This window comes from Coniophora puteana (assembly GCF_000271625.1).
Source record: "Coniophora puteana RWD-64-598 SS2 unplaced genomic scaffold CONPUscaffold_17, whole genome shotgun sequence".
Lineage (NCBI taxonomy): Eukaryota > Fungi > Basidiomycota > Agaricomycetes > Boletales > Coniophoraceae > Coniophora > Coniophora puteana.
The window spans coordinates 780,735-804,332 of record NW_006913069.1 but is presented as its reverse complement, the minus strand read 5'-3'; the positions used below and the strand labels follow the sequence as shown (position 1 = coordinate 804,332).

General features: G+C 52.6%; 8 protein-coding genes across 8 annotated transcripts; 5 read left to right on the top strand and 3 right to left on the bottom strand.

Moving 5' to 3' along the window:
• Positions 1-2,027: 2,027 nt before the first annotated feature.
• Positions 2,028-5,161, top strand: CONPUDRAFT_169667 (uncharacterized protein). The gene is made up of 8 exons (XM_007776517.1): positions 2,028-2,254; positions 2,316-2,423; positions 2,479-2,685; positions 2,787-3,059; positions 3,112-3,321; positions 3,392-3,721; positions 3,816-4,223; positions 4,429-5,161. The coding sequence occupies exons 1-8, from the start codon at positions 2,223-2,225 to the stop codon at positions 4,646-4,648; spliced, it is 1,788 nt and encodes a 595-aa protein (XP_007774707.1). The 5' UTR covers positions 2,028-2,222; the 3' UTR covers positions 4,649-5,161.
• Positions 5,162-5,464: 303 nt separating this feature from the next.
• Positions 5,465-9,383, bottom strand: CONPUDRAFT_159427 (uncharacterized protein; the record flags this gene model as incomplete). The annotated part of the gene is made up of 20 exons (XM_007776516.1): positions 5,465-5,515; positions 5,596-5,643; positions 5,696-5,980; positions 6,036-6,119; positions 6,177-6,254; positions 6,312-6,407; positions 6,480-6,905; positions 6,959-6,991; positions 7,041-7,112; positions 7,163-7,190; positions 7,246-7,539; positions 7,593-7,718; positions 7,773-7,814; positions 7,866-7,977; positions 8,024-8,173; positions 8,230-8,322; positions 8,373-8,506; positions 8,561-8,706; positions 8,761-8,954; positions 9,017-9,383. 20 exons carry the CDS (start codon positions 9,381-9,383, stop codon positions 5,465-5,467), a joined length of 2,859 nt encoding a protein of 952 aa, XP_007774706.1.
• Positions 9,384-9,962: 579 nt separating this feature from the next.
• On the bottom strand, positions 9,963-11,747 carry CONPUDRAFT_159426 (uncharacterized protein; the record flags this gene model as incomplete). The annotated part of the gene is made up of 5 exons (XM_007776515.1): positions 9,963-10,963; positions 11,019-11,058; positions 11,113-11,275; positions 11,328-11,498; positions 11,587-11,747. The coding sequence occupies 5 exons, from the start codon at positions 11,745-11,747 to the stop codon at positions 9,963-9,965; spliced, it is 1,536 nt and encodes a 511-aa protein (XP_007774705.1).
• Positions 11,748-12,537: 790 nt separating this feature from the next.
• Positions 12,538-13,756, top strand: CONPUDRAFT_132219 (Clavaminate synthase-like protein; the record flags this gene model as incomplete). Its single annotated transcript, XM_007776514.1, has 2 exons — positions 12,538-12,809; positions 12,877-13,756. 2 exons carry the CDS (start codon positions 12,538-12,540, stop codon positions 13,616-13,618), a joined length of 1,014 nt encoding a protein of 337 aa, XP_007774704.1. The 3' UTR covers positions 13,619-13,756.
• A 1,074-nt stretch (positions 13,757-14,830) lies between these two features.
• Positions 14,831-15,305, top strand: CONPUDRAFT_77526 (uncharacterized protein; the record flags this gene model as incomplete). Its single annotated transcript, XM_007776513.1, has 4 exons — positions 14,831-14,857; positions 14,917-15,008; positions 15,057-15,125; positions 15,176-15,305. 4 exons carry the CDS (start codon positions 14,831-14,833, stop codon positions 15,303-15,305), a joined length of 318 nt encoding a protein of 105 aa, XP_007774703.1.
• An 806-nt stretch (positions 15,306-16,111) lies between these two features.
• CONPUDRAFT_66407 (serine carboxypeptidase) lies at positions 16,112-18,113 on the top strand (the record flags this gene model as incomplete). The annotated part of the gene is made up of 12 exons (XM_007776301.1): positions 16,112-16,257; positions 16,333-16,439; positions 16,491-16,657; positions 16,722-16,832; positions 16,889-16,988; positions 17,061-17,151; positions 17,204-17,228; positions 17,296-17,413; positions 17,473-17,545; positions 17,612-17,746; positions 17,783-17,984; positions 18,045-18,113. The coding sequence occupies 12 exons, from the start codon at positions 16,112-16,114 to the stop codon at positions 18,111-18,113; spliced, it is 1,344 nt and encodes a 447-aa protein (XP_007774491.1).
• A 2,541-nt stretch (positions 18,114-20,654) lies between these two features.
• Positions 20,655-21,407, bottom strand: CONPUDRAFT_159423 (uncharacterized protein; the record flags this gene model as incomplete). The annotated part of the gene is made up of 5 exons (XM_007776512.1): positions 20,655-20,700; positions 20,763-20,879; positions 20,969-21,082; positions 21,171-21,229; positions 21,309-21,407. The coding sequence occupies 5 exons, from the start codon at positions 21,405-21,407 to the stop codon at positions 20,655-20,657; spliced, it is 435 nt and encodes a 144-aa protein (XP_007774702.1).
• Positions 21,408-22,479: 1,072 nt separating this feature from the next.
• Positions 22,480-23,290, top strand: CONPUDRAFT_66092 (uncharacterized protein; the record flags this gene model as incomplete). The annotated part of the gene is made up of 3 exons (XM_007776274.1): positions 22,480-22,595; positions 22,850-23,126; positions 23,201-23,290. Coding segments are annotated over 3 exons (483 nt in total), but the record flags the coding sequence as incomplete, so codon positions are not given.
• Between the last annotated feature and the right edge of the window lie 308 nt (positions 23,291-23,598).

Sequence of the window (23,598 nt, the reverse complement as noted above, 5' to 3'; positions counted from 1 at the left end):
AACAAGACAAGTCATACCCATCATTCCCATATGTTGCCGGTCGCCACTGTCGGATGACTCGGCCCTGGCCTGTGCTGACACTGGTTGTTACTGTCGTCGTGACATATCATCCTCTTGTTATTGCCAATGACATGGACAAGGCACCCGCATTTTTTTCTGCGTACATGCATGCGTGTCGCTTGCATATTCATGAAAAACGTTGCCGCCACCCGGTTTCAATGGACATTTGGCAATGATGAACTGCCGCTTCTGGGTCAGTTCGTTACGAACGAGGATCTGCGAGCATGCGTCTTTTTTTCTTTGGTCAAATGTCAGCATGCCAAGTCGCCGGTCAATAGGCACATACTGTGGAGTACGTACTGGTGCTCTGGATCCGCACCTGTCGACGTTCCGTGTGTCTCGAGGAGCTTCTAAAGAAGGGAAGGAAGGTCGTCATCCCTGTATTTGGCAAATGTAGGGAGATCTTGAGACATCATTTGCGTTTTTAGGTCACAAAGGCCGTGTGTTCGATAGCGTGCATCATGCAACGTATCTGAATTTGCATCAGCCAGTTAATCAAGTCCTTGGAAAATGAGCTCGGAGGCGCTGAGAGAAGCTCGGCCGTGTCGCATCGCCGAGAACGTCGAGTTCTTCTCAGTTGGAGGCAGACATTCGACGGAAATGGCTATATGCGCACCGCAGACACGATGGCCGTAATGGGAGATGTAGGATGCAACACCTCGCCGGTTCATGACTCTGTTCCGAAACAAAGAGGGTGTTGCCTACACAAGGGTGAGACGCCGCATCAGGTGCGTAAGTGGGGACAGGGGCATCATATCGACGCGCGCAGCAAGGAAGGAGGCGCGGTTTGGAAGGAAGAAGATATGTCACCGGTCCCTTCCTTGGCAACTCCACTACCTCAAACGCACAAAACCAGGAGCGACCTTCCACCCGTTTGTATGGAAGACCGTGTGACGGGTCTAGATCTAGACTATGTGGTGATACCCTACCGGTGGGCTGCGTGTATCGAATCATAACAGAACTTATCTGTGTCCAATCTCCAATCTCAGTAACAAAACACGCACGCTAGTGCGTTCGCGATGATCTGTCTGTAAGCAAGCACGGGAAATCTCGGCCCAAAACACGGATACGGGTGCGATCGCGACATGAGAAACCGAAATTTGCTAGGTTACCGGAGGGTATTATATGTGCGCACGTCCAGAGTTCCACGGCAAAAGTGGTGGAGCGAACCAAGGGACCGAGCGAGTGGCAGTTTGGCAGAGTTTGGCCCACTGTGAGACAGGCTGATTTGATATCCTCCCGGGGGGTGCGTGTCACCGACAGTGCGTGCGTGTAGACGTGTCAGCCGAATGTTTCTCCTGGAATCTGAAACAGGACATATCGGGTGGGTGGGCACGTACCGTATAATTTCCGGAGAAACCGAAAACAAACACAAAACACCCGTGGAAAATGGACACGGTCTGCCACTTGCCGGCTGTCACAATCTCACATCTCGGAATTCTGTAGATATTTGTTTTCCATCGCGAATTCTCTCTCATCTGAGGTCGGAAAGTGGAGGGGGATCGAGGCAGCGGACCCGAATGAGCCCGCGATGGCAGGTCTGAGAACGGGCGGGTGAGACTGGTTAAAACATATGCCATCATCATTGAGCGCTCCAAATCGGATAATAGCGGGGATGTCGGCAACGGGTATAGGACTAAGCGAAGAACATAAGCGAGGAACAAGAAGTTGACGTTGACAACGCGGCGGCGTCGAGGGCCTCGGAGTGGGCAAGAGAAGGTAACGGTTACTGTATTGCTGTATTGATGATGGGGTTGTCATAAATATAAACGGACAAGTATTCGAGGACGGGGATCGATGGGATGGGCAAAGGTGACATGGTAACATACGGTATGCACAAGACGACTAATAGCCGATGATGTTCCTGGGATTTAATTGAGGTTGCTGTCGGTCGGAGATTGAAAGCCCCCTGTGTTTCTGTGTGGTCGTGCGAAGAGATATGTTGGTTTCCGCCTGTGACATGACATATTACTTATTTTCTCTCTGGTTTCTGTAAATACGCTTTGGACCCGAACTAGCTTACACATATTAAGCCAACCACCACATTCCATTTCCTTCCCCTTTTCGTTCCTCCCGTCCCCCGTCCCCTCCCGTCTCCCCTCCCGCTCTCCTCTCCGCCGCCCACGACGCCCTCGACTACAGATCGGAAAAACATCACGGATATGCCAGAACAGATGGAAGTCGACGCTGCCAGGTATGCATCGCACGATCCCGGACCATCCTCGCCCCTCTAAATCGATTATTCACGATAACAGCAACAGGTCTCCAGAGCCCCGCCAGGAGGACGAAACACAGCAGGTCCCGGCGTCTCCTCCACATACCCCTAAGCCACCCTCTCCGCCTCCCTCTGCATCTGCGAATGCGTCAGTTTCCCCTTTTAGCCACTCCGAGCCACCCTTCTAACTCATCCCGCCACAGAGTCCCGCAGAAGCGCAAGTCGCCACCTAGTGAGAGTGGCTCAGCCGACGCTCAGGGCGAGAGCGCCGACGAGGATCAAGAGATCCCCAAAGACGAGTACGAGGCCGGCCAGGTCATCTGTCAGACCTGCGGCCAAGGTGTCTCCTTCCGTGACGACGCCTCAGGCGGCTTTACCCTCAAGCACTGGGATGCTCACCGGCAAAAGTGGTGCGTTTCTCCCGTGCTTTTCATAGAATTACGTGGCGGACAGCTCATGTTTTTCCTCGTCGCTACTCCGCAATTTCCTATTATTTGTTTTACCCCAACAGCGCGACGACGATGCAGGCTCCCCCTGAACCAGTCATATATACCCCAGAAAGTACCGCGGAGGCCCTCGCGAATCCGCCACCTAAGCGGCGGCGAGCGAAGAGGACGGAGGAAGAGCGGATCGATTATCTACGGTCCGACCCCTACGTTGCTGAATTCGAAGCCTACCGCGTCCTCTGTGCGTCGTGCGACAAGTGGATTCGTCTCCGTCCCAACTCGACGTACTGCTCGATCCCCTGGGATGCTCATCGGAAGAGCTGCCTATCTAAGAAAATGTGAGTACCGATCATCTCCCGTTAAACATTGACACTGACCACCGTCGCTCAGTAACAAGAACGTATATGGCCTTGCAGAGCGTAACTCCATACTCGCGAAAGACCCTGACGTCCGCAAGTTCGATGCCGAACGTATTCTCTGCAATTCATGTGACACGTGGATTGGTGTCAGCTCGAGCAACCACATGCAGGCCGTGCAGCAGTGGCTCTCACATCGCACCTCTTGCAAGAAGTCGCTGCCCGATCGTAATGCTGCTTCCTCGTAAGTCTGCCCTATCTAATTGTGTTCTAATATTTTGTCTTATTTCTTGCCTTAAAATCCTTTTCCGTAGCTCGAAATCGGAGGGCGGTGCACATTCGCGTGCAACGGATTCCGCGGATGCCATGACACCCGGGGCGAACGGCAAGCTCGGCGGTGACCCTGAGTCGCCGTCCTCGTCGTTCAAGGATCTCAACCCGGGTAACTTCCCGCCTGCACACGAGTCCCGCCGCCGCAACGCGGAGCAGCGGGCATCGACACTCCGTGCGGATCCCTACGTCGGCGAGGTTGAGCCCAACCGGGTGTTCTGTAAATTATGCAGGAAGTGGGTTCAGCTCAGGCAGGATAGTTCTTACTGCGCCTATCCCTGGCTCCAGCATCGGGGCAAGTGTTTAATACGACAGTACGTTTCCGGGCTTTTCGCTTCCCTTCCACCTGTCCTCAATTGAATGGTTTGTATGCTAACATCCGCTTTTTCCCTACCTTTCCTTTTCTAGTGAGCGCAAGGCGCAAAAAGCTGCGCAGCTTGAAGCCAAGATGCACGGCGGTGCAAGTGGCTCCAGGCTCAGCCATGACGATGGCATGTCTGATGGATCTGAGGACGAGCTCGAGTCCGAAGACGGTATGATCGATGGCGCTGAAGATGCAGATGGCGGCTCTGCCTCCAGCGTGCACTATCGCAAGCGTGCGAAGAAGCCGCGCCTCGACGGCCCCTCCGCTGTCAGTGGCGGCGGTGGGTGGGCCGCTGAAGGCTCAGCCTCTTCTAGGGGCGGCGCACGCGGAGGAGCACGCGGTGCCAAGGGCAAGTTTGCAGAGATCCCCGTCGCGGATGTTCCGCCGGGCGCTAGCCGCCTCATGAGGCGGCTCAACATCGGCTTTGCGGAGCTCAATTCCGCGCCAGGCCGGTGAGTGTCGGTTTCCTATCTCGTCGTGTTTGTTATTCCTTTTTCGCGATCGCGCGCCCTGTTGTCACACCACCGACCTTCTTCACGTTCTCGTCTTTCCCTATCTTATTCGCCGTCATTGTCCGACATAACCCTTTTTCTACTCCCCGTGTTTCCTGGCTTTCGGTGCGATTAAAATTCCCGGCTGACGTCTCGGTGAACACAGCACCAACTTCATCTTTTCGTCGATCGCGTATTTGTTCATGACAACATACGAACCTTCGGATGACATGACGATCTCCTCACTCCTCACCTACCTCAACACCACCATTCCGCCAGACAAGTACGAGGACTTCGATACCACCGAGGTGGTCAAGGCCGCTGCCGCCCTCCAGGAGCGTGGTGACATCGTCTTTGAGGGCGACACCCTCCGCCTCCTCGAGTGAGCGGGAGTGGATATCGATGTAGCATCGTGCCTACTGCTCACGGCGCGAACGAATCAAGTGGACCCTTCGATCCACTCCCATCTCATCTGCCTGCCAGCCTGCTTGTACTACTATGTCACTCTCTCATACTCGCTCGTATTTTCTTGGACTTTGTCGACATTGGGATGCCGCCACCTGGTTTATTTATGGCTTGACGGGCGTATACCGTCTCATCACGATCCGAGTTCGCGTTACGTTTTCGGACACTCATTCCCAATGCTCCCATTTCATCTCTCATCTCTCTCCCCTTCCCCCATTGCTCTCATCCATACAACATTTCAGTCCAATCAAACCCAACCATCGCATGCTATGCATAGTAGTCGTCCATGTCTTACGCTATATCGCTACTACCATCTGCCTCTCGAGCAGTGTCCTATAGCCGCATTTTGTTGTTGTATCCCTCACTGCATGCTGTCTAGTGTCCCATGTGCTCTTCGTTCTATCACTACAAAAATGGACATATTTCGTCTACCCTCGTGTGTGCATTATAAGCTGCTACTCATACAGTTGTCATTGAGTCACCGGTCACGCAATGGGGCAGTTCAGAGAAGCCGCTTTTCACGCATGTGGAACAAAGGGCAACGGCATGTCATTCATCAACAAACGTGAACCACGCTGGCAGTGCGACAGCATCATGGAGCGGAGCCATCTGGACCGCTTACCAACATAGGCAGCTCCAGGGACGAAAACAGGCCTCGACGGAAATTGTGAAAAGAAGTAACATGTGTCACACAGTACCGAATAACGCCCCTGAAACCTGCAGTCGCCCTGCCGCATCTAGCGGCCTGAGCGCTTCGTGCCCTTCTTGTTGGACGTCGTGGCTGAGGCCTGGACAGATAAGGCGGGAAAAGGAGATCAGCCAAGTTCCGGAATTAAGAAGGGAGATCTCATAATGTGAAATAAATGACCTTGTCAGCAACCTGCTCGACTTCGGGAACCCTGGCTGAGTTTCGCTGCTGGCGATGTTAAGGCTGTGATAAGATAAGTTATAAACCCGAGGCTACTTACCGGGCGTTTGACCGGTCGTAGGGGTTGCGGTGGCTCCTCATCTTCATCGTCGTCTACGTCAACAACAGGGGAAGCGTCTTTCCTCTTGATTCGTCCGCCACCTGCGGTTGCTGAACGCTGGCTGTCCTCAAAGTCAAGGATATCATCGCCGTCGTCGCATATATCGGCGAACGTAACGTGCTTGTTGGACATAGAAATTTGCGACGGTCTGATGCCAGATCCCTTGCCACCCCCTGCACCGGTCGCCCCCAAGATGGCGTCTGTCCGAGCCCGATAGGGCGGGTTCTGTGACGCAGTCGATAGCACCACGTCGTAATAGTATAGTAAGGAGAAAACTCACATGTGCATTGACATTACCCTCCGAGTCCGTTGGCTGCTCGTTGACATCGTGTGAGCGGTCAACACAAGTTGCCACCGATGGCGCCTGTTGTCGTATCAGGGTTCCTTTGCTATGAGAGCGTGACAAACAGAGATTACCCACTTCTTCTCTGATTCGCCGGGACAAGCTCGTCTCAAGCTGCTTAATGCGGGCTTCATGTTGTTTGATCATGTTATCGCGCTGTGTCCGGTCTCACCGGTCAGTCATGTGGCGCGAACTACCATACAGGAAACAAACCATCCGAATGTCATTCGTCTTCGTAGCGATTTCACGCTCGTAAATAGCTCTTGATTGCTGGGTTATCGTGTTTACCAGGGCCGCCTCGTTCTGATTCTGATTACAACCGAATGAATATCCGTGATGAGTGGCGCGTATATAAAATCCAAAGTAGTGAATTTTACCCACCAGGTCGTTCGCCTTGTACCTTCCGGTGATGGTGTTGGATCGTTCTATGAGGCGTTTCTCGGATGCTTCCAGAGCCGTGACCCGTGCGGTAAGAGAAGCTGTGGCAGTCCTAGTACCCTCTTTTGCATCTTCGTATGCTTTCTGAAGATCCTCTACCCTGCGAATGTTAGCAGCTAATACCCCCTCCAACTCGATGACCTTTTCCTTGCACCTCCGCCCCTCGCGTTCCTGACTTTCCTGTCGTTCCACGGCTCGGAGACGTTCCTCTTCGCTGCGGGAGAGCGACGCCTGATACTTGACTTCTTGACACGCCAGATCTTTCTCAAGGCAAGCAGCACTAGTACGGACGGCAGTAAGCTCCCCATTCGTGTCGTCATGGTTCTTCTTCATATTCAGAAGCTGTCCTTGTAGAAACGCCATGTCGGTCTGAGACGTCACGCACGTTAGCACCGTTTCTGGAATCCAACATAAACTCTCACCTTCGTTGCGGTCTCGGATGCATCCAAGCGCTCCTAGAGTCGATCAGAATAATAGCATACGACAGAAGGAGGTAAACCTGACTTGGATCTCGCCTACGTTATCCTTCGCCAACTTCAGGCTGACGGTTTGTTCTTCAAACCGATCCTGGAGGTTCTGCAGACACGTTAAACACTTAAGGGAACGGTAAAAATGATGAAATTTACCCTTCTATTCGCTTCTGACTCTTGCCACCTACAAGCAAATGTGACCAAAGAATAAATAACACAATGCAGATGATGAAGTTTACCTCGCCCTATTGGTCTCGTTTTGCTGTCGCGAGACCTTTAGTTCCTCCCTAAGCGAGTCGCGCTCGGCGATGGCGTCGGAGAGCTGCGCAGCCGACATTTTCTGCGAGCACTCGACATCGTAGAGGTCTTTGAGCACGGAATTATACCTGTCGGTTACCGCTTCGTTCGTCGCCTGAAGCCTCGACAATTGTTCGTTCGCCGCTCTGAGAGCATCTCGAAGCGCCTCCGAATCAGCTTGAGCATTGAAGAACATGGTCTTTGCATCCGAGGCATCCTGCTCGGCTTTACGAGCCCTAGGAAACTTGACGGTAAGGGCCAAATGATAGAGAATGACGCTGTCGCTTACCTGTCCTCCAGGTCCGCTATGCTCCGTTCTAAGTACAACCTTGCGGCACGGAGGTCTCGAAGCTCAGTCTCCTGTTCCATGAGGATCCCATCTTTTCCCCTAAGGATCCCGTCTTTCTCGTCGGAGCTGAGAGGCACGTGCTGAGCCGGAGGAATAAACAAGTGACGACGCCGAACTTACACGTGCTGCAGAGAAGTGACCTGTCGCCCAAGTTCCTCTGCCCTGACGATCACGATGGGTATAGCTGCATGGCAGAGTGTTATGCGCACTCACTGGGCACCAAACTGGGACGATTGCTGCTCCACCTCAAGAAACTTAGAAAGGGTGTCGAAGTACTCTTGTCGCTGAACTTGGTAGTGGCTATTGAGATCAGAGAATTCGGCGACTATCCTCCGTTAGACCCGCACCTCCATTATCTGAAAGAAACTCACCATTTTGTCTATACTTCTCGGACAGCACCTCAAGGGATCTAACGTCCTGCATACGACTTTGTTCAACTTCGAGGCCTCGACTTCGCGCTTCACTGAGGTCGGAAGACATGTCACGTAGCCTTTCTCGGAGGATATCCGTGACCTGTTGGGCTAGGAGATGGGCGTCATTAGCGTTCAAGTAAGGTTCCGGGATTCGGCCAACACACTGTTTAAGAGATCGCTACGCAGCTCGTCAAGCGTTCGCCGTACGCTTGAACTTTCTATAAAGCTCCCATCATCATCCAGCATCGGCTCGAGCTCTGTCATAGCGCGGGTTAGTAGTGCTCAGCCGGGCAGCAGGGGAACTTACGAGTAAGACGATGGCGAGCGACTTCTCGGAACTCTGCCATGGCGGTGATGGCTTCCCTACCTTCTGTTAAAAGTTGGGAGAATGGCTGGGTCTCAGCCTTGAGCGCCTCGTAGTCCCTCCTCAGCTCTGCCAAGCTAATCCGATGGCGTAAGTAGGACTATACGCGAAAATGAATCGCGGAACTCAACTTCCTGTTAGCCGTATCCGCCAGTTTCTTGTTGGATGTTTTGAGATGGGAGTGTTGGTTGGTCAGGTCAGCAACGCGATGCTTGAGCTCTGCGATGTCTCGATCCTTTTCAGAGAGTTGAGCCTCGAGAGCGGACCGTTCGTTTATCTGTCGGGAAACGTTAGTATAGAGTGCCTCGTAGAGGAGCATACAATTACTTACGAGCCGCACATTGTCATTTTTTGCTCGGGCCTGCATCCTCGAAAGCCGAGCGAGAATGTCAGACTCATCATCTCCTGGCATGACGCGAGGTGACGCGCTGGCATCGGCGTCGTGCTCCTCCTTAATCGAGGGCTCGTACGGGGAGTTTCTAGGCGCGAGGTACTGAGATGAAACGTTGGGTGCGGTGTAAGAGCCTATGAACCCAAATAAAACGACGTCCTTGAGCAGGGGAGACGCATATATGCGGGTTACTAACCTGACGTCTCGAACTCAAAACGCGTCTCAGGTCCCTGGGAGCGCCGAGGAGCATGAGCCGACTGACTCCCGCTATAAAGACTTGGGTTGATCCGGGGAGGAGTATGGAATCCGCCCATCCGGTTCTCTTCGAGTTTTATGCTTTGAGTAGACTGGGATGTAGGCTGGCCGCGGGCGAGAGACTCCCGAAAGTAGGAAGTGTGGCCAGTGCCGGAGCCCGAGCCGGCACCAGCCAGCCCAGTGATCCTCGTTGCGTCCGTCGTACGATTATATGGGTTGAGGATATGTGCCGGCTTGCGATCGTCCGACTGTCGATTTTTGTACAGGGTTTGGGCGCCAAGAAAGCTGCGACGTTCGGGCCCCTCCATGATATCAAATAAGAAAGAAGCAGCTGCGAGAATGGATATGATCGCAAGAAGAGAGGGATCTAGAAAGCGGTGATGGGAGATGAAATGAAAGAGATGATAGTAAGACGGATGGAAGGGATAAGACAGTGAGGGAAGGAAAGGCAAGCAAGGAGCGAGGTGATGGCAAGAAGGAGGAACGGAGAATAGTGGGAGAAGAAAAGACAAGAGAAAAGGATGGGGATGAAAGACAAAAGTTGGGTGTCGAAGCAAAGGCTCCCCCAAACGCGCTTCTTTCCGAAATCAAGGCTTCTAATGAGCTTCAGATCGCGTCGCCCACGTGACGCACGTGACTGCGTTCAGCCAATGAGAACCTTCAGACGCCCCCTATCTTGGGTTGTATGGTCCAACGTTAACGTTCACTAGGCGCCTCGCGTCGACGTTTGGCCTCAACAAAGACACTTGTCATCATAAGCAGGATGGTCATTGGATACTAGGCTTGATGCTGCGCATAAGGTAGACACAAGTACAGCAATAGATAGGAAAGACATACATCAGAAATCGTCCAAATATCATACAGCCGAAGAAACTCGACAGCGCTCACTAGTTCTTCTTCTTGTCCGCAGTCTTCCACGCATCTTCCCATCCCAACCCGCTGAAATCCCACTCTCCCGGCTTCTGGCCATGCGTGACCCATCCAAGGGTGTCCATCACTACACCAGCCGCGCGTACGAACACCGTCCCGTCGACCTGGCCCAAGCCCTGCAGCACCTCCACCTTCTGACCATCTTCGCCCTCCTTGAACGCTCCTGGAATATCATCCGCCTCCTTATGCCCATAGTGCTGCGCGGCATAGTAAAGCGCCCGCACGGCCTTGATAGTGTGCGCGTCGGGTGCGTGCACAACACTCCTGACGATGTTGTGCCAAGGGTTATACATCCCCTGATCGCTCACGTCCCCGACCCCGTGCTGTTTCACGTTCGCGTCCTTGCCGTTCTCCTTCTCCCTCGCGACCTTGGGCGGGCGCGGGTCGGATGCATAAGACATGGCGAGCCGGGTGTCAATGCGCGGGCGCCCGCGCGTGAGGAGGTCCATGATCATAGTCCTGCAAAAGCCCTGCATGAGCTTCACCTTAGACTCGTTGCTCGGGATTGAGCGCAGCAGCGAGGGGAGGAAGAGCGTGCAGTTGAGCATGTGCATGATGAAGAAGTCAAGCCGCGGGGCGCGGCCGTGCTTGCCTGAGCCAATGAGAAGGAGCGTGGTGGCCCAAAAGAGCTCCTCGAGTTTGGTATCGAGCGTGAGGGCTTCTTTGTCGGGAGAGGCCGTCCTCCACCACTTGGAGCTGATGCGGCGGATTGCCTCAGGGCGCTCTCCTTGCATGACCGCCTTTCGGCGAGCGGAGAGGAGCATGTCTGGGTCGTACGGCATGATAGGGTGGAGAACCTCGGAGTCGTAAACCTCTGATAGGATGGCGAGAAGCGATGAAGACTCTTTGTGAGGTTGTTCTTGAGCGGAGGCTGTGAGCTTGGCGAAGCTAGCCTCTGGCCTGGCGAAATCGAATAGCTCGACTAAGCTGGCTCCATGCACGGCGGCTTGGGCTAAACCTAAGGAAAAGACGGAAGGTTAGCTTGACTTGCGAAGATGCCTGTGTGCACTTACCCTGAGCCACCAGGGCATTGCTCCCAAACTCTACGCCGTACTAAAGCTACGGTGAGTAACTCAAACCAATATCATTCTCGCATGCATGACGTACCCCTGCCTGTATGAGGTTGTGGTAGGCGCCGGAACAGAAACGTGAAAGCATGTCGATCCCATCGACGTTGACCGTGGCATGGAAGACGAATGTCTCGAGACTCTCTGAAACTCCATGCTCTGCGATTTGCTCGGTGAAAAAGTCGAGGTAGGAGGTGTAGTACCTTGTTTCAGCGTCAGCAGGGCAACTCTACAAACCCCATCTGAGAGACGCACTCTTCCTTGCCAAGGAACTGCGAAAAATTTTGCGGGGTAATCTTCTCTGGGGCCTTAGCCTCCTTCCCTTTTGAAACAGGAAGCTCTCTCGGTCGCTGCGTCTCCTGCTCCGTGTCGAATATAGCCTGCATGAGCTTGCCGGTCGCGCCCAAGTCGTACGCGGCGAGGATGCTAAGAATAGCAGAGTTTAGCGTTTCAGCCTCGCGCACCAGTGCAGGACTGTCGATCCGAGCTAGAAGCTCGAAGCACAGGGACTCACTGATGGGAAAGATGGTTGTGGAACCCTCTATCGTTAAAGAAGCAGTGGTTCTTCTCCCTGTCCTGTGCGAGCAGGTGCTCCGTCAGTGTCTGCGCGTCGGGCGTGCGCCCTGGGACGTTGACAATGCCGGGCGTGATCTTGTTCGAGAGCTTGCTGGACATGATGGTTGTTGTAGTCGTAGTGGCCGCCGAGAAGAGCCTTTTGAAGAGGAGTGCTTGGGTGCGCAAAGACATGACGTCTGTATGGAGGACATTTGTCAGTGACGCAACTGGTGAGGTTAAAGGAACGGGAACAATTAGCTCAGGGCGGCCCACGTGGTCCGACATAGACGGCCGGTGCGGGATAAGTTTCTCACGGTTCCGGCCGAGAGACTAAGCGAGGTTGACGTCAGCACTTTTTATCGGGCACACGACCTTGAACTTGGATGGCGTGGCATCTTCTCATCCTCTAAACTCTCAGACACAAACAAGAGCATGACCAGCTTTTTACCCCGGCCCGACATTTCTGGACGAACGACGGACTGCCCTTGCTCAGCATGTCGTGGAGCTCAATGTATTGGACAAATCAAGGGTTCTCACTCTCCTGCTTACTGGGGCAGCTTGACTCTCGGAACTCGGTCCTAGCCTCTCGCTTAAGCTGTAGATCACTTTGCCATCACGCATCGATGGTCAATACCAGCCAATACCTCGGCTTAATCAATGTTTCCAAGTGTCATGAGCCTCTTGCAGACATGCGAAGACGTCAGCTGTTCTTCATCTTAGCTGAAAAGCGGGCCTCCTGGTCGGGAAAACTCACCCCACTTTGTGCCTTGTCATAGTAACTGACCCGCAGCCATTGCCTTGCGAATGTGAACTTCGTGCAGCTACTTAAGCTGGGGTGATCAACGACCACTTTCTTCTTCTCCGTTGCTTTCTGATTCAACTTTCTTGATCCTCTACGGACACACCAACGATGGCAACCACCTTCTCCGCTCTCCCGATCGTTGACCTGTCGCCTCTCTCCAAGGGCCCGAAACTATCCGTCGAAGACCGGAATAAGCTCGCAGGCGAGCTGCACGAGGTGTTCAAGACAGTCGGCTTTGCGTATCTCGTTAATCCTCCGCTCTCCTTCTCGCACGATGATGTCTTTGGCACGGCAAAGGAATTCTTCGGAATGCCCGAGGAGGAGAAGATGTGCGTCGCCAAGAAGACGTTCCGTCCTGCAAATTCCAACACGTATCGCGGGTGCGCATATAGTTTTCCCACTTCTACCGCTCATTCCCTGACGAACGTATGCGACACCGTGCACTAGCTACTTTCCCGCTCAGCTGGGTGACGATAACCTCAAAGAAGGCTTTGAAGTCGGCCCGACTCCAACTCCCACATCCGCACGTCCACCCCTATCTCCCTTCAACTTCACAGAACCCAATCTCTTCCCCCCGCCCGACTACTTCCCCGCTTCCTCACGCGCCAGATGCGAGCAGCTGCACACCGAGCTGCAATCTCTCGGCAGCGCCCTCCTCTCCCTCCTCGCTCACGCGCTTGACTCGCCCGCGTTCGATCCAGACATGCTCCTCCAAGGCAGCGCGTCGACGCTGCGCCTCCTGCACTACCCCTCTCCGCCCGCGTCGTCGACGCAGGAGCTCAGCTGCACACCACACACCGACTCGGGCCTGCTCACGCTTCTGCACCAGGACAGTACGGGCGGCCTCGAGGTACTCAATGCCGCGGGTGAGTGGATACCCGCGCCGTATGTACCAGGCAGCCTCGTTGTCAATATCGGCGATCTCATGGCGCAGCTGAGCGGCGGGACGTACGTCGCGACGCGGCATCGGGTCAGGGTGACGCGGGGGAAGAGTAGGTACAGTGTGCCGTTTTTCTGCGAGCCGGGGGTGGATGCGGTTGTCCCGAGCCCAGATGGGGTGGTGCGGTACGAGGAATTCGTGCTGGGGAAGATGAAGACGTGGGTTGAGTTCCAGGATTTGCCGGACGATAATGCTGAGAAAGAAACGTGGAAGGCCGAGGCGGCGAACTTGGTGTCTGCGGCTGCGTGAACTACCTGTAAATATATCTCGCAGTGTATATCGGGTGTTGACAATGTACAAAGGTTTCCAACGAACACTTGGCCAACGAACTTCAGAAACAAAACTACAACCTCGATAGCGGATCGTAGGTAGCCTGCGCGCTTCGCGTAGGTACACTTTGACAAGTGGTATGCAGCCTGGTTCCGTGGTCTCCCTTCCTAGCTTATAGTCGTAAGACAAACTGGTCATGGAAGCCCACAGGACTGCATCATCCAGTACTTACGTTTACACAAGTCAAGGTGGCCTCTCCCAGCTATTGAAATGACCCTCGTCAAACCGTGAATGCTAGACGGTTAAGGCAACGGAATAACTGAGATCAAGTATCTGATGCTCAGGTTGACCTTCCCCGCTGCATCCTGATACCCATCTCTGATTCTAAGTTTGGAATGCAGAAACAGGGATCAGGTTGCAAAGGGGTACGTACCAGTGGTCAGTGCTCGATGGAAGAAGGCGAGATCAAACAAGCGCTGAGCACACTGTATGGAAATGTATCTCGAACGAACCTCTGGTGGCACATTTCTCTTCCGAATGCGATACTGTACTTTTTTGTCGTTGAGCTGAGGCACTTGAGAAGCGGCTTTTGCCTCGTGCAGAGGCCAATTATTAGCCAAGTAGACCTGGGTGAGGGCTTGCATATGCATCAACAGCAAGGTACGATGCGGGATCTGGAGAGTAGAATAACCGAGGCGACGTTGACAGCAAAAGTGTCACTTATGCCCGACGCTGACAGGCGTAAATGAAAGCGCGATGTCGCGGGGCGGCCGACGGAATGAGCGCGCCTGTATAATACCCGAGCCGCGTAATCGGCGCAACAGAGGATGAGTGCCTATGATAAATCTGAAAACATCGAGTTAAGTATATTCAATGGCGAAAGGTGGAAGAATCATGGATGGAACAACTCTGAAGCCTAGCTGGGTTGTGCGCACATAGGTGCGTTTGTACAGGGTCGCGGACCCGAGGTACGGGAGGCTACAGGGCCGCATCATGCCGACGACATGGGGTCGAGGCAAACGAGACGCTCCGCCTTGCCGAAGGAAGACAGGGAGCAGGAAAATGAACAATGGAAAAGGTTAACGTGACACACGCAAATGCGCCATCGAACGACGATGCCCTGACCGTACACAGAGCACCTTTCCCCCCTCCGCCTACCCTCATCCTCCCTCAGTCCACATCGCCTCTGTAATGTCCAAGCCATCAATGAACGTGGTTGTGAGTGACTTTCGATACCAATGATCAGCATCATGACTCGCTCACCTAGTAATGCCTAGGTTCTCTCACTTGCGCTAGTCCTGGTCGTTGTCTGGCAGACAGGTACCGTCGTCCTACGTCACTACCGAGTTCGTCAGGAGCAAAGGCAACCGTGAGTTTTGAAAACCCCACCTAAATATCCTCGCCAAGCCCACCACAGACCCCCGAGGAGAACCATCAGAGTGCAGCAGTACGCAATTTGCGTGCGTCAGCAAGTACATGATAGCTTGTGAGTGATTTCCAACATCCTCCTCATTTCCTCTGCTCATTTCGCGACAGAAACGACCCAGAGAGTATGAAGAGAACGTCGGAGGATGCGCTTCCTGGATCCCACTCCTATATGATTGCTACCATCAACATGAGGGTGGCATCGGATTTGGAAGATGGACCCGACGATTCAGACGATTAGTTCCAGCCCAGGAGGAATGAAGTGAGCGGGAAAATGTATGCACGCGCCTGTTTCGTGGGTCAAATGTATCGTCACATTCTTTTCAGTCCTAGGCCATTTCTGTTTCATTCTGCCAGAGTCATTCAGGATATTTGCTCGTCGTCTTGCCATCGCTCTAAGACTGCATCGAGACATCTCCTTGGCTGGCATTGGCCGTAGAGCGTTCCATGGCTACTTCGATTGTTCAGTAATCATAACCTTCTTAGCTCAGATAGACACGATGTAGGAGTTCGCAAGTAATAACGGGGTTGAAGGGACAAAATCACCATGACAAGCCTTGGACGTCCGAGTCGTTCGTCGGCATGATGGTAGGCCCAGGGACTGACATTTGTCTTGGTTTATATTGCAGGACGATGGTGAACGGTGACCATTTGCGTAGCCTCGGAGCTTAGATGATTAGAAACGAGAAACCGATGAAGAGGCCATGAGCGACATCGTTGAGTGGAGAGTGACCGTAGAGGAAGACACTGAGAGAGATGACGGAGGCGCAGCTCATATTGATACCGCAAGTCGCGTGCACTTCATCCGCATGCGCGCCGCTGCTCTCACCAGCGTCGACTGCTGCTGCGTCCCGCAGGCCGCAGCTTTGCTTATCATGAACCCATCACCAGTTTTAGACACTTAAGCCGTTGCCCTGCACCTCTCTCCTTCGCACTGCCATGTTCTCTTTGAGGTTTCTCGTCCTCGCTGCCATCGGCGGCTTGGGACTCGCCGTTGACGGCATCGCCTCAAAGCCTGGCCAAGTCACGTTCAATCTGTCGTCGTCAATGGACAGAGTCTCAAATGGTTCCTTCTCCCCAGTTGGATCCCTCGAGGCACTTCAACGCGACCAGTTCACCGTTCTCGAGCATCCGGAGTTCCCAGAGCACTCTGTACGCGTCAAGAAGTCGCGGTTCTGTGATGGTACCGTTGAGTACGCGCGTTCCTCACTCTATGGGTTTGTAAGCAGTCGTGCTGATCACTGTTGCTGTTCGCAAACGGCGGATAGCGCGTACACGGGATACATCGATGTTGGGCTGAAGCATCTTTTCTTCTACTTCTTCGAGAGTAGGAGTGACCCAGACAAGGATGATGTGATTTTCTGGACAAACGGAGGTGATTCTTTCCATTGCCCTGTCCCATAACGCCAGTTCTAATGAGTGATAGGTCCTGGAGGTTCGTCCGCGATGGGCCTGTTTCTTGAGCTTGGACCATGCCGCATGACGCCAGAAGGGATCAAATACCACGAACAGTCCTGGAACACCAACGCGAACGTTTTCTTCATTGACCAGCCTGTCGGGGTCGGGTTTTCCTACAGCGACTACGATCACGTCGTCGTACGTCCATACTTTCTTTCTTGTGTCTTCAAACTATTGCCCATCATTCTCGGATATACAGGGCACGACGGAGGAGGCAGCAGTCGACATCGCTGCTTTCGTCGCTATATTCTTCGAACATTTCACCAAGTTCAAAGGACGACCGTTTCACTTTTCTGGGGAATCATATGCCGTGCGTTCGCTGATTTCCCGTGTCAAGTGGCTGATGTAAATGAACCGTTACTACAGGGCCGATACCTCCCGTTGTTTGCGTCGGCACTATATGACCAAAACGCTCGTCTCGCCGCCAAGGGAATGGAAACAATCAACCTCGACTCAGTCATGATCGGTAAGTGTTTGTTATCGTCTGAAAAAGGGCAAGACATCCCTCGGATAACTCAATGTCGATATGGTGCGACAGGCAATGGTATGACAGGCTGGTATTACTTCTTCCCCGGCTACGTCGACATGCAATGTACAAATGCATCCGTCTTTCCCATCCAGAGCATTAGGTTCGAACCCTTCTAACCCTGATCACAAGGTTGCTAACTGGATCGAAAACAGCGCGTGCGTACGCATGAGACAGATGGTATGCCCTTTACCTCTTGCTCCCGGTGTATATGAGCGGTTGCTGAGCTATTCCTCGCGGTTTTCAGCTCCCTCGATGCCTCAAGTGGTTCAAAGCCTCTTGTCTTGATCAATGGGACGATATCAACTGCTCCGCTGCGTTCTCATTCTGCGCGACTGAACTCGTGGAGTCGTTCTCTAAACTCCGTGCGCGTCTTTCTCTGGAACCTTGGACCCTTGTCATTGCGATGCTAAAGATGACGCAGAGCGAAACCCTTACGATATCTCCCAGAAGTGCAATCCGCCGGAGGGAGATGGAACCGCTTGTTATCCCATGGGGTGAGCCATCGCCTCTCTTTGTGCTAATCTCCTGCAGTCACTCACCTGCTCACACTTCTCTGCCAGTGACGTCGCAGCCTACCTCTCTACCTCCTCGGTTCGCAGCACCTTAGGTATACCCGACCATGTCAACTTCACCCAGTTCAGCATGGCCACCAATCAAGCGTTCACCATCTCGGGTGATATTACACGGCCTTCCACGTCATACATCGCCGAGCTACTCGAACGCGGCATCAGGGTGCTCGTGTATGCGGGCGAGCTCGATCTCATGTGTCATTGGCTCGGCAGCGAGGCTTGGACGCTTGAGATGGAGTGGAGCGGGAGGGAGGAGTATACCCGGGAGGGAAGGAGGGAGTGGGCAGTGTATGGGCGTACGGCGGGATGGACAAGGAGCGCAAGGGGTTTGACATATGCCAGTGTGAGAGGCGCGGGGCATTTGGTGAGCATTTTGTTCCCATGTACAAGATCGTGACCGTAATCTGATGTTGTAACGATGCAGGCTCCGTATGACAAGCCGGTGGAGACGCTCGCAATGGTGCAACGTTGGCTCGCTCATGAAGAACTTTAACCTCGGATATCGAAGTGAACTTCAATGGTCTAAAGTTGCTAAAACGACTCGGATGCCAACTATGTAAAGATGTCTTCTGTTGGCTAATGTAATGATCGACTCTCGCAAGATACCTCTCCTTAGGCTCAGACGCGGAGTAACGACTGTATGAGTGCGGAACTCCTAATTGCAAATCGACGCGAAGACCTATTGTTAAACCTCTACTATATTTAAAGGGATCACAACCAACATAGAGTGCAGAAGAGGATTAAGAGGATTTGAATCATAGAGAAAGAGGAAAACATGATGATAAATCGCATGTTGAAATAATGTAGCACGCTACGATGTATTCATATGAGGGTGTGTTGGTGTGTTTCGGTGACTTCGTGTGTTGGACGCCCGAAAGGATATGCGGGCCGCGTAGACCCGATGCGCTATATATCAGGGCCCGCCTTACAGGCTGAGCATTTGTACTTCGTATTAGATAACGCTAGACTTGCCTTTGGTGGGTGTGGGTTCCGCAATCGTAGACGCTTGCTCGTCAGGTCCACTGTAGAATGATTAGCATGACTGCAGTGAGGACGGACGCGGCGCTAGGGCCTTGGCTTATGGCAATACTCCACAGTCAACGAAGCGTACCAAAGAAACACCATTGTAACGAGCAAATCAAGCCTTGATATGCGTTACCAAAGTTGATTGAATGTTTGTTAGATGCTTCCATTCCGATAACCTGTCATGTAGCAATAGAGTTCTGGACATGAAGTGTTAGTCTTCGTCAGGGTCAAAGAGCGGAACAACAATATTGGCCGCGGAACGATGAGTTGGGTGACATAAATGAGGTCGCTCCGCTAGCCGAGACAGGCAGGGCGGAGGGCGATACGTTTCTACGCAGGGGCGAAAATCACCTGAGCGGAACAAAATCAAGGGTGATGGAAACATACACAAGCGCACATAACCAAACGTGCCACCCCTCGAGCCGAGGACAGATATAAGACGGACCGCTTCGTGCTGCGAGTCAATATCCTTCCCCTCTCCCCTCCAACGCCCGTACCCATGATGATAACTTGGAAATCCTTGTTCGTACTTGACGTGAGCTACAGTCTCTTGTTCCCAGCGCGCAAAACACTCACGTTCCTTTGCTAATCCAGGTCGAGGCCAACAAAGCTAGCATTCTTGTTATCATATGTATTGCGATGTGGTGGATATGGAGGGTAGGTTGTCGCCGTGAGGAACGACTGTAAGATCTTCCGCTCTGACCTATTACATTCTGCTGATTCCTCGACAGTTACCAGCAAAACGAAATAGGTCTAATGGGAGGCGAAGACTCTGTTGAGGAGTTACGGATCCTCGTCACCACCGAGGTGACGACAATGTAGAGGAGTTATAAGGAGGAGAAACGTTCGTTTCTGCATGGACTTCGATTAGTAGGCGGTGTCACCCGTATGGCTGGCTTGTGACGGACAATGCCACTGATACCCTTTATTTGGAAAGCGAGAGCCGGCGTTTCTGAGAAGAGAAGTGTTCGTCAGGATTGATGCAACATATGCGACGCTAGACGCTATATAGTTGATCCGAGCTCACGGGGTTTTCGTCGAGAACCGGTCCACGAGGTGACGCTTTCATAAATAAGCGACGGACAGGGCCTCGGATATTTAGATCGAAGTCAGGCGTCCGATGTCTAAGTGACGAACGTATATAAGCCAAGAATTCCGATGATTAAGAATGACGGACATCGAACCAAGAGATAGTAGGTATCTGGAGGTATTTAATCGCGCTCCGGGTCATGCTATCACTGGGAAAATAAACGCGAGCGAGGAGGGATAAGGGGAAGACTTACCGCGCAACGAATATTCTTTGCTAAGCTGTCGCCACAAGCGAGTCCAAGAAATCCTGCTAATTGATTGGGGGTTGAAGCTTGAAGGTACGCGGCGAGATAGGAAGGACCTATGCACTTTGGGATGACTAGCCCTACCACGATCTACGAAAGTAACGTCTATGGGAACTTTTGATCCATTAGAAGAATACGGTAGGTAGGGCGTAGAGTAAAGAACGATACAATGGACTCAGGAAGCGTAGATTGATACAGGTAAGAAGCAAGGATGGACGACTTACCTTCAAAGCGCCTATGAGGACGTTGTTCGTATCAGACGTGTTCTTGTCTTCATCGATCTGACAGTCAGCCACTGTGAGCTCGTCCCCATGCTCTGTAGTACTGGGCGGAGAGAAAACTGCGCAATAAGATAGTGGCGTGAAGCATAGACGGACCATCTCGCCGGATATGGTAGATTGCAGAAGCTCTGGGTTAGTAATCAGCTGATCGTGGATGCATATTTTGTCTCCGACGAAATGCCGACAGAGGAGGATAGCTGCGTTAGACTGTTCTTTTCAGTCTGTGCTACCCGGTCGGTTTGTTTCATGCCTTTGATTGGTCAGATTGGTCAAATAAGCTATACACATGTAAAATAGTGAAGGGCTCGCAACGTATCTGGCAAAGCCATATTTCTGGCGCTTGAGATTAAAAGGGGACATCACTCGCTGTGGACGATTAGCTTTCTCGCCTTCTCACTCCTTGGCGTGACCTTGCAAGGGAAAGGCGTGCGTGGGGTGACTATACTGCATAACGAAAATGAGCTCCGGTCGATGAACCGGGGGCTAACAAAAAGTGTGCACCTGACAGTCCCAGGAAGTGGAATATACTCCGGCGCGATTTCCTTGCCCGTGGCTGGATCGCGAGCCGTCGAGAAATCGAACACATGCAAACACATCGCGATGCCGTCGTATAGATCGCTGCATCTGCAAAGTACAAGCCTGGACAACTCCACCTTAACGAAAGCTACGAGCACATCTACATAAATATGATAACGATGTGTACTTACTGCCCGAAGCCATACATGAACTCCATAGGGTCGCGTTCGGGATTATTGCCAAGGAAGCGCTCCGGTCGGAAGACCATTGGGCCAACATAGATCGTAGGCTCGTGCGGCATCTTCCTATAAATGAAGCGGGAGACCGCAATCCGGCATTCCGTCAACCCCAATGCTACATATCTCCGCAACTACTCTAATACTAGCTACTTACCAGATGTTTGTAATAATGATAGATCCCTTCAGAATAAAGTACCCCTCGTGCACAACGTCCTCGGTTGAGCGGTGTGGCCCGTCCAATGGAGTGACACTGTTTCATCGCAAGACCTCTTTCACGACCGCATCGACGTACGGTAGGCTTTGTCTGTCCGAAAAAGTAGGGAGACGGTGGAGTAGGGAGGGTTGGACGGAGCCTTGAGGAGGGCACGATGTAGTAGTTTAGGACCGGCATGGTCGGCATAGGCAGTACATAGCGTGTTCGCGCGTGTTCGTAGCTACTCATCCCTACTATACGAGGTCACTCGTCGTTGTCTTCTCCAGGACTAACCGTCCCAACGGTCTGGGCCGATGACAGTGTCGAGCTCAGCCTGGGCCTTTAATGCGCCACGGAGGGATTGAGAATAAGAGCGATGATGCAGGGATAGATTGCAGAGAAGCTCTATGGAGATAAAATACGAGCTCGGACAATCGTTGCGGTGAAGATTGAAGCACGCGTGCCGTATCTGACGCACCTGCAAAGACTAGAATCAGTGGTTAACCGCACAAAAATGACGAGATATTGACATCTAACCTGAGTAGGCCTACTAGTACAGAGATCTAGTGCTCCATTTGATGATCACATCGTCTTCTGGGTTCTCCACAAGAAGAGACGAGAAAAAAGAGACAGGGGCTTCGCCGTCCCTCTCAGAGACCACATAATTAGTCTAGCGTTCAGCGCCTTACAAGAATGACTTGCGATTTACTTCTTTGTGAATTAATACGGAAGCTGCGCCATTTTCGCAATCGTTCGCCCAATGTGAGTGGCAAGTGAATGGCATATCGTTTGAACCCAGCGCCCGGGAGCCATCAAAAACGTGTCTTACTGGACCCTTAGTCAACGTATTTCTGTCCGCCCAATGGAAATGTGAGCTAAGAGGGCTCACACCGCGGAAGGAATTCGACCATGTAGTATGGTGGCACGGTCGTCCTCAAGAACCAGTCAAGCGCCTCGTTCGCTATTGCAATAATTGGGTCGTTCTTCTCATCGACGACCTCGTAGCCGTATGGGTCTCGCAACATCATTGCACCTGCCGTCCTGGGTCATGCTCAGTATCCGAGTCCCATCCATCAGCATTAATGATAGTAAGAGACTCACAATCGAAGGTGGTCAACGAGGTGATCTGGATCCCTCAGTATACTCCATAGCAGACGACGCGCCTCCCACTCCTTGCCCCAGTTAAATCATCGGTGCGGAGGAATACCCCCTATGTAAACCATATCGACCGTTTCCGTCGAAGAGGATATCGCTCCGAACAGGACACTAGCAACGTTTATACGTCACGGCTTTGCTTTCGTGTCTCGCACTAAGCTCGCACTACGGCCTGGCGCCAGTCACTTGTGTCTACGCACTCGCGATTTGGCTGTATAACGAAAACGGGATGTCCGCCGAACCGCTGCTGAAGAGCCCGCTTGGCGCTGTCGGGTACATGTGCTTTGCATGTGCTACTGCTGGGGTACAACGTCCATTATCGGCAAGCTCCCTGAATTTCATACTATTATTTTCGTCCTAACTACCAACGGGGTGGAAATCAACCTCTGGGAAACATTTACATTACCGCGATAATCGTAAACAGACTGATATTTTCTCACTAATGGCGGGAGTAAGTCTGTGTAGTATTCATATATTCACTGGAGCTCATGGCTCGGCTCTCAGGGGCGCGCGCAAGACTCCCGATATCGCTCAGGCGATGCGTTAATGGGACGCAGAACACTCCCTCTCCTCATGTCCCAGAGTGTAGCACGGTGGTCGCTCTTGTTCCTGACCGTTGGGTTCTCAGGTGTTCTCATCCTGCTGTGGGAGCCTCCTACTGCTATCAGCGCGGCTTTCATTGCCGTCGGGACTGTGACTGCACTTGAGTTCATACTAAACCATTCGGAGGAGGCTGACAGACAAACGTTTCACTGGTACGAGGTGAGTTTTTCATTTAATACTCCCGTTTACACATCTTATCGCTAACGATCTCCGTCAATTATCCCCGCTACCAGGCGTGGCTGCTCGTCGTCCATCTTCTGCCTGTATTTCGGAGGATATCTAGTGAAGAAATTTCCTTCAGAATAACCGCCGGTCTCGGCTGAGAATCGGCGATGGTTTGTTCGTAGTATTTCTCGGCTGTTGTCTTAGGATAGGTGTGTCTTTTTGCCTGATAGGCGTATGGTACACCCTGACAGCCCAATGAGAGACTTCGCCTTCTGTTATTAGGTTTTTCCAACGAGATAGACTAAGCAGCGGAAGCATTGCACATGTCTCCGCGCCCGGGCCGAGTCATAATAGAACCCGCATTCATCATCTCCGTGCGAACTGAGCGCGACCTCACCGCGGCTATGTGAGTGTGAGTGGGTACAATTCGCTGAGTTGTCCACTTCACTCCTTGATTTCGATCGAG

Excerpts from the sequence above, each read along its gene's own strand:
- CONPUDRAFT_169667 (XM_007776517.1), top strand. The coding sequence starts at position 2,223 with ATGCCAGAACAGATGGAAGTCGACGCTGCCAG. Across the intron at positions 2,424-2,478 it reads CCCTCTGCATCTGCGAATGC|AGTCCCGCAGAAGCGCAAGT; the intron begins GTCAGTTTCCCC and ends ATCCCGCCACAG. Across the intron at positions 2,686-2,786 it reads GATGCTCACCGGCAAAAGTG|CGCGACGACGATGCAGGCTC; the intron begins GTGCGTTTCTCC and ends TTACCCCAACAG.